The sequence below is a fragment of the Vitis riparia genome, chromosome 9 (genome assembly GCF_004353265.1).
Source record: "Vitis riparia cultivar Riparia Gloire de Montpellier isolate 1030 chromosome 9, EGFV_Vit.rip_1.0, whole genome shotgun sequence".
Taxonomy (NCBI): domain Eukaryota; kingdom Viridiplantae; phylum Streptophyta; class Magnoliopsida; order Vitales; family Vitaceae; genus Vitis; species Vitis riparia.
The window spans coordinates 3802139-3814973 of record NC_048439.1 but is presented as its reverse complement, the minus strand read 5'-3'; the positions used below and the strand labels follow the sequence as shown (position 1 = coordinate 3814973).

General features: G+C 31.4%; 1 protein-coding gene across 1 annotated transcript; it reads right to left on the bottom strand.

Moving 5' to 3' along the window:
• Nucleotides 1-6950: 6950 nt before the first annotated feature.
• On the bottom strand, nt 6951-8426 carry LOC117921666 (GATA transcription factor 9-like). Its single transcript, XM_034839616.1, has 2 exons — nt 8031-8426; nt 6951-7735 (listed from the first exon to the last, which is right to left on the bottom strand). Exons 1-2 carry the CDS (start codon nt 8337-8339, stop codon nt 7055-7057), a joined length of 990 nt encoding a protein of 329 aa, XP_034695507.1. The 5' UTR covers nt 8340-8426; the 3' UTR covers nt 6951-7054.
• Nucleotides 8427-12835: the final 4409 nt, after the last annotated feature.

The following is a 12835-nucleotide window of genomic DNA, read 5'->3' as shown; positions in this document are numbered from 1 at the left end:
TGTTATATTAGTATGATAATATCTTACGTTGGATGATGCATGAAAGAAGTTTTTAATATTATATATTTATATATATAATAGATTCTTGAAACTATATATCTAAACATGTTTTAAAATAGAAGTAAATCATTACATGAAATTAGAAGAAATTAATGAAATTCTCTATTAACATATTTTTCAAACTAATCATACAAAATGCACAAACAATCAATCAAATAGGTTCACATTTTAGACAATTAGCTAGTGTTCTAAAAAAAGCTTAAATTATCTAAGAATTGACCCATTATGTATATTAAGTTATCAGTGATCTATGCCTGCAAGGTTTTCATGTATCTTATGAGGGTTTGAGCATTTGCCAATTACATACTCATATGGGCCTTGGCCTTGATTCTCATCAATTCTAACCACTTATATCATCACCATATCCCAAAAAATTGATGTGGAACGCTTTGAAATAGGGTTTATTTACAATGTCAAACAGATTTTTTTTTTCGATAGCTATCGAAAAACATCATCAATCAAATGGTACCACATAATTTAAAGTCTCATAATTTATATCCTTATACCTTACTTTCATTTATTTCTATCATGATTCAATGATTTAAATCTCATTATATATATTTAATAATCCATACTTGAACGCTCTACACCACTAGAATATTTTGGCATTTTCATTGGAAATATCTTCCCAAATAGCTACAAACCTCATTGTCCAACACTTAGAAGAGCTATAATATGATAAGATGGTGTAGTTGGTAAAAGAGACCCACTGGAAAGTTCAACAATCACTGCAACCAATCATTGTCAATGGCCATATTCATGAGCTCAACAGATTTGTTCATTTGCAGATTGGCCATTTTTTGCTTGGCAGCTGGTACATGTGAAATGAGCCTATGAATAGATACCCAACTGGCTTTTATCTAGCCATGTGACCCTTAGCTAATGTGGAGTTGTTCAAGAGCAAAAGTTAGTTTATATAAACTCCATAGCTGTTACTTCTTTTCTTCTCCAGTAGTGTAAAGTTCTCCCACTTTCTTCACTGTTCTGTCACATTGTAATTATAATACAAGTTGTAGCAGAAAAGAAAAAGGAAGCTATCTGAACGTTAAACTTTCATCTAGAATAGTACTTGCACGTGAACAAGCTATGGTGTCTTCAATTATTTTCTAAACTAACCGAATTATGATGACATGAAGCCTGGTTGGACATTATTCTATATTCTCTAAGCCATGTTGATGCTTGCATTTCTTTCTTATGTCTTGATTCTTATTATAACCAGATGATTCAAACTTGAGACGTCTTATTGAAGGCTTAAGTTATTAGGATATGATCTATTTCTATTCTCTCTCATGTAGATACTATTCTAATCAACTATAGTTCTACCATAAATTAAGCTTTAATTTTAATGTTTTAAAAGTTTAAACTATTGTGATATGATTCATATTCGTTTTTTCTCACGTAGACGTTATTTGTTCTGAGTTCAATAAAAAACTTTTTTCATTAACCAATTAAGCTTATAATGTTTTTCAAGCTTAAACTACTAAGATATGATCATACCCACTTTCCTTTTTTTATAGATATTGTTCTCTTTGAATACATTAATATGAATCCATAGCCTTGTCATATAATTAATTAAAAAAGTTCATTACATATATGATGTTAAAAATATTTTTTTTCTAATCGATATAAGATATCACAGTCACCTTTCATATAGATACAGTGTCATTGTTAGATCTCATAGGATTACAAGATTAGACAAATAGAATCCCTATAAACCCTTGTAGCTTAAATTCCCATCTACTCAATTAGAAGAAGCTTACCGTCAGTGCCACATATTTAATATGAAAAACTCTTTATCATATCTCGTATCCGAGTTAAGATATCACAATTTTGTGTTTCTTCTTGGTTCTCTTTTTTATCTCCTTAACTAGTGGGAACTGAACCTAATGCCGGTGAACAATCTACTATGCCACATGAAGATGAGGTCACCAAAATGTGGCCAAGGGTGGGTGACTTTCTATTAGTTTCCATATACTTCACATACACCCAATCCCATTTGGTAAAAAGAAGCCTCAACCATGGTCCATGGAGTCCATCTTTTCCCCATTACTATTTATTATTCATTCCTATATGCCCATGTTGAATATTCAATAATGCCATCCATGTGGGGGCTCTTTTAGCATCTCATAAGACCCCCTTTTTCTGTCGCAGTTACTTGCCTTATGGCTGCAGAGTGGCCTCCAGATGCCTCCAACTTGAGGGGGCTTTTGGGGATTCAAGAGTTTGATACTTCCTAGCAGCTTAAAGGGATACTGGGTTCCACTTGTTTCATGTCTTGAATGTGCCTTTGGGAATGTATGTTCTTTGAAAATTTTGCATGAGATGGGGAAAAGAGGATGGGTGTGTGCAGCCCATTTTTCTCAAGTGACATGCCAAAAGAGAAAAAACAAGGCCACTTTCTAGTTGTAATCAACCAAAATCAATTCAAAGCTTTACAGTTTCCAATTAGTTGAGCTTTTGCCTACTTTCTTCTCTTTATTTGGCAACTTGCCATGGTTCTAAAAAGAAGTTTACGGCCGATTTGAAATTTTTCCCCAAGGTTAATGATGTCTCACCCTAATAAGTGATTTTGAAAGAGATTAAAAGTATTTCCTAATATTCGAAAACACTTCCTATAAAAATTAGGTTGATAATTGCTTTAAAAATAATATTTTGTTATGTAATACGCCAACAAAAACACGATCAAAATATTTTCTTAAGATCATGTTTAAATACTAAGTAATTCTCTTTAGTTACATTGAAAGTGTTACTAACAAAGCGTTATACATTACAACACTTCGATGATGGTCTCTTCTACACACAAACTCAACCTTTAAAAATCTTTTTTTTTTTTGACAAAATAATTTTCAAATATTAAGGATCTGTTTAGTAATTAATTTCGTCTTAAAAATAGTTTTTGATAATTGTTTTCTAATGTTTGAAAACGTGAAATATTTTTAACATGATCTTAATATTTTTTAAATATGTTTTAGAAATAAATTTCATGTTTAATGTTTTATTTTTAATCATTCTATATGTTTGTATAATTATTTCTTAAAAACAGTCTTGAAAAAATAAGCAAAAACAATTAAAAGATATTAGCTGAGAACACCAATGTTGTCAAAAGTGTTTTTTTTTTTTTTTTTTGTTATAAAAACAAAAACTTGTTCTTGAAAATAATTACCAAACAAGTCTTAAGTAGTTTTTCAGAAATAAATTTTAAAGAAATAAGTTATTTACTTCAATAATATTTTGCAAATGCTAACTTATTTCTATATTAATAATATTAGAAACAAAAATATTTAATATTTAAATGTTTTATATTAAATTAGATTATTAGTTATGTTACATATACTAAAAATATGAAATAATTTTATAGCTATTAAATATTTTATTAGATTTTATTATACATAATAATATTGCATTAAATTACATTATCTCTTTTTCACCAATAATTTGATTTTTTGGAACAAAAATTGTGACATATGAAATCAATTATCAATTATTCAACATCCTAATAAATGAATATTTAAAAACTAATATTTTTATAACTTTAGCAATCTCGTTATACTTTGAATGATTCAACTAAAAATTTTGTTTTTTCTCCAAGATTTAAATAAAAATATTAAAAACGGTTTTTAAAAAATAAAATGATTTATTTAATGAAAAGTTGAATTTTTTGTATCAAAATTAAAGAAATTGACTCCAAATCACTACACTACAAAAATTGATAATAATTTAATAATTCAACTTACTAAATATTTAAGCTAAAAGTGATTTAATAATAATAATAATAATAATAACTGAATTTAATTAAGTAATAAGTCTCTTAAACCCTAACAAGCCCATTGACAAACTCTTAATTACTTTGAGTGGCATTTTCTTATGTATTGGTAAAATAGGTTGGAGCCATATCACACTACATGAAAGAAAACCACCACCCAACTTTTCCATGGAACCAAGCAATTTACTAGCTTTATGGACCATCACCTACCGATAGCGACTTCCCTCCACAAACAAAAAAAAAATGCCTCCAAACCCAATTCAAATTTGAACCAAAATTCAAATTTCCTTAATCATAAGCCGCAATTTCAACATCAAATTAGGCAAAATTGACTTGGGTTTATCAAAAAAAGAAAAAAAAATTACACCCAAGAGTCATTTTCAGTAAAGGCATTTGGGCTGGTGGGAGGGGACAAGAATTATTGCATCGTCTCACCAAATAATATGGAAAGATCCCTAGACAATAGACACCAAAGCCATGCTCAGACTTTGATATATATATATATATATACTCTGCATAGAAGAAGAGGGTTGCAGGCATGCTAAGTGATGAAGGGGCATGTGCTTAGGGGCTCCTCATCATCAGCCACATGCATGTCCAGAGTCCTCGATATCACATGTCACAAAAAAATACGATTAGGCCAATGCCCCTTTCCACATAGTGACAATGTGGGCACTGCCCATGAACATATACAATGTACCTTCATGTGTACTCCTATAAAAATATTTGTGGTTTTATTTGGGGATGGTAGGGTGGAAATGCTTCATAATACTATAGAATATAATAAATATTTGTGGGCTTTTTTGGGATGGTAGGGGTGGCATTGCTTCATAATTCTATATAATATAATAAATATTTGTGGGTTTTTTTGGGATGGTAGGGGTGACATTGCTTCAACATACTATATAGTATGATATTTTATTATAGGTAAAGAGAATATGAGAGGGCATGGTTCCCTTTCCCGCATGAAAAAGCATATGTATGGGTTTCTTTCCTTTTATTTTTTCCCAATATTTTCCAAACCTCCCCACCCAAAAAAATGAAAAAGAAAAAAAAAAGACCCAATATGCATGTTTTGATTATTTTCTAAAATAGCTCAATTTCATTACAATTATTTCCTAAATAGTTAGTTTTAGGATTTTATTTTCCAAGCAAACTTTTTAGGGGAAGTCGCTATATATTTCAATTGTCTTTCTTAGTTATCGGCAATTAATTTATGCATTTGGTTGAGATACCACTTGATAAAACCAAAAAAAGAAAAAAAAAACATTGGATATAATGAGATAATTTAATTTAGACTTTAAAATGATATTTGTTTTTTTAGCTAAATAGAAAAAGTTAAAATAGTCAAATTTTTCTATTCAATTAAAAATAATAAGTTAATATCAATTAATATAACTAAATTGAATTTATTGATAACAAGTTTACTTTAATTATGTTGATTAATATCAACAAATTACTTTTAATTGAATAGAAAAAGTTAATAAAATATTTAACATTTTTTATTCGGCCAAAAAAACAAACCTTAAAATCCATTGTATAATGTTAGTTTAGATACACTTAATAACTTATATATAAAATTATTTTTATTTTTATTTTTAAAAATTAAAAAAAAATAACTTACATATAAAACGCAAAAATTTTAAAAAATTTATATAAAAAAAATAATGATTTTAAAACTATTAAAAAGTTTGAAATCTTAAAAAAAAATTAGCATATAACATAAGTTTATAATTTTTATATTCAATTTTTTATTTTTATATAAAACCTATGGCCATTTTCAATTTTTCTTTTTTTTAAAAAAAAAAGTGCATACAAACCAAACATTAATCTTTTCTTCTTTTACTTTTAAGAAATGAGTTTGTTAAGGTAATTTACCAAATTATTTCATCAAACTTTCCCCACATTACATTTAGTCAAACAACCATTAATTGGGTTAGAACTTACAACAAAAAACCATTATCAAAGATACCCTCAAAAGGCAAAATTAACGTGCTCCATATGAAGAAATAATTAGGGCACATCATGAGTCAAAATGAAATAATCAAACCACAAACACTCAACCCACCTTGTAAAATCAATAACCTCCTACCATATGATATAATATAATATAATGTTTTATATATATATATATATATATATATATATATATATATATGTACTTATCTTCCACAACCACTCATCCTACACATTGACTCACAAGCTTGAATATAAACTAACCCAATATAAATTTACTCCACCTCTCCTATCATGAACTAAATTTTGTCATTTTCATGCCATAATTTGGTAACAACTATGAGATATATATACATTGTGTATGTTCAAATTATAAGGAATGGGCAACAATGAGAACAGGGCACACTTATTGAATACATGGGAGGAAAGAACAATAAAGAACTCGAGGCGGACATTGGAGTGGACCCCAATACAAGGGCTGTTGTCTAGGATCAGGTGGACAGTGGTATTGCCCCAATGAATATCTCTTTTTTTTTTTTTAATTTACTTTTTTATTTTATTTTTTAATTTTTAATTTTGGTTGGGTCTCATTTCAATTGGGTTCTACGTTTTTAAGTTTAACCACACTTCCATCGAAGTATTACGTACGTGGTACGATGTGTATGAGTCACTGAAACCCATGCATTCCTTCCAATGTATTTTATTGAAATTACTAGTAAAAAGTCGAACAAAATAATTTTTGTATTTAAAATAAAAATTTTGATTACATTTATGAATTAATTTGAATTTTGGATGGCAATAAATGGGTCAACTGAAAAATGATTTGATTGGGGCCATAAAGTATTAATTCCCTTCACGTGGAGATATCAACCACATACTAACATGGGCACTAAGCTTTTGTTATGGCCCATGGCTTCATAAAAGTGGTGCAGCATTTGCATAATTGCAACCCACTTTCAAACTCCCATCTTCACGATAAATCAATTAACTATGGTTTTTATTTATTTATTTATTTATTTATTTTTAAGGGAGGAGAAAGGAAAATTCCCATGCTGATAAAATTGATTCTCAATTTGAAAAATGTTGGGAAAAATACAAAAATAGAAATAGGTAATGGGAAATTAGAGAACATGAGATCTTCTCACTCCTCTTTTCCTCTAATTTTGGCTTCTTTTTTTTTTTTTTGGTCCGGAAAAAGCTAGGGATTGAATTTTTAAGACAAAAGCTAGTTGTTGAACATGAAGCTCCACCCTAAATGCGCTAAACCGACAAGGATTAGATCATATGCCTGAAATCAGGCCCAGCGTGGTGATGAATCAAGTAATCGTCACCGTTAGTTGCGCTGAAAATGGAGGTTTGACTAAGAAATTGATGGTGATGAGACCTCTGAAGATCCTTTTGACGTCTGAGTTCAAGCACCTTCCGATGCGAGTTCGAGTGTTTTGCGGACACAAACGTCGGGCTCGCGGCGGGTCGGTATTCGGGTACCAACCGACCCGATTTGAATCGGACACCACATGCATTGCACAGCGTTTTGGGACCCATAGGCCCGGTTCGCCACTGCGGGGTCTTCTCGGCCGCGCAATGCAGGCACTTCCGGCCGTCACCGGCGGAGTCGGAATTCTCTTTCTTCTTCGACGACGTCGTTTTGGGCGGTTTCTTGAAGGCGTCAGACTCGGATGAAGAGGTGGCGGGGGAAAGCACGAGGAGGCGCGTGGACCAGTCACAGGGTACGGAGCGTGGCCGCTTGCTTCTGGCTTTGCCGGGGACGTTCATTGGAGGTTGTAATATCGGTTCGTTTCGGGCTGTTTCGGGTTGGAGTTGCGGTTCAGGAGATTCGGTAGTGTGGAGCGGAGCTTTGATTCCGGATAACACTTGGATTTTGTGCAGGTCTTCGCTTGAGAATGATTCTTCCACGAAGTTCGAGAGCCATTCAAGCTCAGCCAATTCATCGCACTGTGATCACCGAAAACGAATTTTCAAATTCAGACAAAAGAGACTTTGAAAAGCAATTTGATACTTTTTGAAATATACGAATTCTCAAAAGCATTTTTTGAAAACAGAAACATTTTAATCAACGAAGGAATTCCGCCAAAATTAAATAATATTTTACGAGAAACCGCGAATATATAATGAAAATAAATATTTTCTTAATGATTTTTTTGTTTTTTTGAATTCAAATGTGAAAAGTTGAAAACAGCAATGTAACTGAAAACAAATTCCAATATTCAACTTCAGCTTGAGAAATTACCGGAACGCAAAGCTCGCCGGAGAATTGAGCGTCGGTGAAATTCCGACAGCCAACGTCTCCCGAGAAATGAGGCTCGTTGCCAGAAAAGGAGGAATTACAACTGTCAACAACGGTGACAGTGGAAGAATCTGTAGAATTTCCGGTAACAGTGTCGAAGAACCCGTCGGTCATGATGTCGTCGTCATTGGGGAAATCGAGCAAGTCCTCGACCATGAAATGGTCTCCAGGCTTCTGCTCTCGCTTTTCCTGCGAAAATTCGTCTGCTCCGGCACTGTAGTAGCCGCCGGGGAAAAAGCTCGAAGCTTCCATCACCGCACCAGTTGCAGAGACAGGGGACGAAAGCAGGTGTCTTAGAAAGAGAAAAAGAGGCGTGTTTTAGAGCGAGAAAGAGGCGTGGTTGGTTCGAGAATTGAAGACGACAGCTGAGAGTGGTGCGGGTTTTGATGAGTGAGAGAGGGGTCAAAATGAAAATTTTCAAAATTTTGGGAGCATCTTCACCTGCCCATGAAAAAAATAAAAATAAAATAATCCAAGTCACTTGCAACTTCTGCAAAGTTAATTAATTGTCCCGCAAAGGGAAAAAAATTCGAAAATAATAATATTTTTCGTTTTCATAAAAATAAATAAAATATCTTGAATTAAAAATAAACACAAAAAAAAATCCCAAAAAAAAATAAAAAATGATTAATTCATATCATTTTTTTGTCAAAATTTTCATTTCAATATTTACCTTTTTCAAATTAAAAATTTATTCTTATAATTTCTAATGATGACAAAAATTATTAAATTCTTTCCTACCAACAATTTTTCGAACATTAAAAGCTTTTAAAATTAAAACAAATTTTTTTAAAAAAATTAAAGGTTGGAAAGTAAATAAATTAAAAAACCTAACAAGAAAAAAAAAATTAATTAAGACAATTAATGAGGGAAATAATTAAAATTTAAAAAAAATAGAAAATTTAAAAAAAAAATTAAATAGTCCAAATTCAACCCCTTAAGAATAGATCTTGCAGGCTTTGTCGCTGTGACACTTCCATTAGTGTCCAAGTTTACAGCCGGATTCCTCTGCTCTTTAATTAGTTTTTCTGGGGAATTGTGCAATTTTTATTATTATTTTTATTTTTATCCCTCTGATTTTTTTCTTTATTTTATTTCTTTTATTTACCTTTTCCTACCCTTATCTTACCTGTTATTATATTCTGTACACACGTTCGAGCACGACGGTTACAGCTCAACTTAATTCAACCAACGGTCCGGATTTCATCCACGTGGCCCATTCGGGGTTTTCACTTTTTACCTTACCTTCCATGTAGGATTAAAAGCTGTCCCGAGCTAAATACATGCTGTCCACGCGCGTGAAGCTTACGCCATTTGTAGGATTACAAATTTTCTAATTTTACATAAAAAATTATTTCTAAAAATAATAAATAAATTACCTAAAATTCATGATTTAGAGTAAGTGCATAAATCATTTTCAAAATTAATTATAATGTATTAAATCCAACTATCTTATATTTATATATACATAATGACACTCAAAAATATTCAATTTTAATTTTCTAAATTATTTATAATAAAATTTAAAGCAAATAATTATTCATTCATATTTTTCCCATTTTTATTTTTAAAATAGAAAATAATAAGGATTTCTATATATTGTAATAACCTCATATAAAAAATATGAATTTATTTTTAATATTTTTTAAAATTTTGATATAATAAAAGATTTTTGATATCTGATTTTTGAACAGTTATTACAGAACAAATTCCACGCGCGTAACGTGTACGTGACACGGAACATTTTCCTACAGAGAGAGGGGAATAGCCAGGTGGGCCCCGATCGCTGGACACGGATCCGAAGGTGAGTCGACGTTGGAGAGTGGATAAGGTTTGTTCACGGTTTAATAATTACTGTTAGATAACTTTCTCATTTTTTTTTTAAGAATTTCAAAATTTTTTAATTGTGGGGATTTTTAAAAATAGTAATGGGATGTGGGGTCCACTCAGCACGTGACAAGGTGGAGGAGGTGTCAGCAAGCATGTGAGGGGATTAGGGTGGGTGTTAAAAGGCCAACCAAGAGGTGCTCAATTCCACGTGGCTGGAATCGGTGGATTCTCAATAGTCTTTCTTTGATGCTCGCTCCCCCACCCCCACACGTGTCTTCGCCCAACTTCAAGTTTTATTGCGAACATGGCAGCACGTGTAGAGCAGTCACGTGGCTGGGAGACACCTCACGTGACTTCACCCCCTTGTGTGCCGTTTACTAAGGCAAACCAAAAAAATAATTAAGATTAAAAGGTTTTATTTAGGGTAGGCTTATTTCATTTCCAACGTCTTAGGTCTTGCTTCCACAGACCGAAAAGTGTCAACATAATATGTAGAATTATAGACATTGAAATGACAAGATTCATACAAATTTTCATACATAAATTCGTTGTTTATTATATGTTGTCACCTTACAAAAATATTTTTTTTTCATAATTTTTATTAAAAATTATACGCATGCTACCCTTAGGTGGATCGACATGGGCTACATTTCCTAAAATAAATTAAGTCAATGAATCGGGTTTGACATCAATCTCAATCAATACCGATTGTGTCTAAGTCCATATGAGAAGGAAGATAACGTAATAAATTAACCCAAATAGTTGATAATAACTATAATAGCATGAATCATGCCATGTGAGTAAGTATTCAATGTCTTCTTGTTCCTCCCTCACTCTAGTAAAATGGTACAAATTTTCACTCAAATGAAATCATTTGTATGTAGGTAAATGGGTAGAAGCTAAATATTGAAGAAAAAAATATTCTCGATTACGAGCAAAGGTTGCATTCAGTGGTTTGTGGGCCGAATTGGTCCACTTTTGATAACACGGCGCCGGACATGAGGCCCACTTTAACCAACGATGAAAAGGTCCAGAAGCCCATTAGTAATGACAAAAATTGATGAGTCCAATTCATTATAATCAGAAGAAGGCCCAAGAACTTGAAAGGAAGCCCATTTTTTCTAGTGTTGTAAACATTTAAATGGGTCAAAACAAATAAATGAATTTGGTTTGGGCCGTATTTGACCCAATTTGAAGCAAGCATGAGCCCAATCCAATGCCAACTTTAAAAGTCAAAACCCTAATCTCCCTTTCCATCGGCCAAAAGTTAATCCCGTCCGGTGGGTTTTTCAACATTTTTAAAACAATTCTCAATTATTATTTTTAAAATATATTTATCATTTAAATATGAAAAATAATTTTCTTGATTTATTCTTAATAAAATATTATGCTAACAATTTTAAAATATTCTTTGTATCTTTAATTATTACTCTAAACATTATACAAAAAAAAACAATTAAAAACATTTAAAATTTATTTTTAAAAATATATTTTCAAAACAAATTATCAAAAAAAAATATTTTCTATTAAAAGTTCATTATTGCTCACAACTCTCTCCTATTATACCAATTTTTGACATAATGAATTTCTTTTCTCCTCTACCCGTGATTTTTATCATCTAGGGTTTTTCGTAGAAATTTGTGTATTTTCATTATTTCATAATAAGTCCTAAGAATATAGAGAAGGAGATGTTCAACTTTTGTCTATTACAATGGTAATTTATAATAAATTATCGGTTTATAGAAATTAATTTACAAAAAAACTATTCAAAACTATTTTTTTTTTAAAAAATCGACCTCCAAAAAATACTATCTTCTCAAACTCTTATCATCAACCTCTCAATGAAGATGGACATCATTTTACTAATAAACCCAAAATAATTCCCATATCTATTTATTTTTTGTAATCATCCAATTTAAATTTCATCTCGTGTAATAACAACTACCACAATTGGTATCAGAGCTTTTCCTATTCCAAAACAATAGACGGTTGCGGTTACATCTTTTTAAGTGTAGCAAACTAGAAGTGCCATGATTGCCCAAAAGGTGCCTAATTTCCATATCCTCTAAGTAAGAGAGGAGGAAGGAAGGAAGCATCAACAATGACAGGTAAACTGTTTGGCAACCTTCATTTATTTAATTGCAGTCCAAAGTCTGAAACTTTTTAGCTGAATAATTTCAGGCATAACTACTTATCCAAGTGAAGTAAAGGGACATGATACTTTCCAAATGTAAGAAAATGAATAAGACCCATATCTTGGTTTTTTGGTATTACAAGAGATAAAAATTTCAACTACTTGGAATGGTATTATCACAACCACCCCACAAAAGCTACCAAGCAGGATAAAAGCAACCATGACCCACAAGACCACTCCACCTGGCCTTGGTGCCCACTAATAGAAGTGTCACCAACTCGCATGTTCTTGGTCTACCTACATGTCGGTTCTACTATCTCATACTTAATTCCATTTTCACCCTAGATTTTATCTCTAAGTTTATTTATTAGTATAATATATAGTGTTGGTCCATTACTAAAGGTGATAACAATGGGTCCTATTTACATCGAGTCAAAAGTCAAGCACTTAACTAGATAGATCTATACATATACGATACAAAGCATGAACTACGTATCGTATAACTTATTTGATAATTAAATCATATCTAATAATCAAGTCAAATTAGGTGTCATTTGAGTCAATATGATTAACATTTCAATCCGACATGTTTATGATTCAATTGACTTATTTATTCAAAATCAAATTTTATGAATCAAATACTGATTGGATAAGTTATGATTATTAAGTTAATCAATATGATTATTAATAGATCAATTCAAGTCAAATTCATATTCTACAAGTGAACACAATAACAATATATCAATCGATAAAGTTATGCAAATTGATACGAATTTGACTGAAA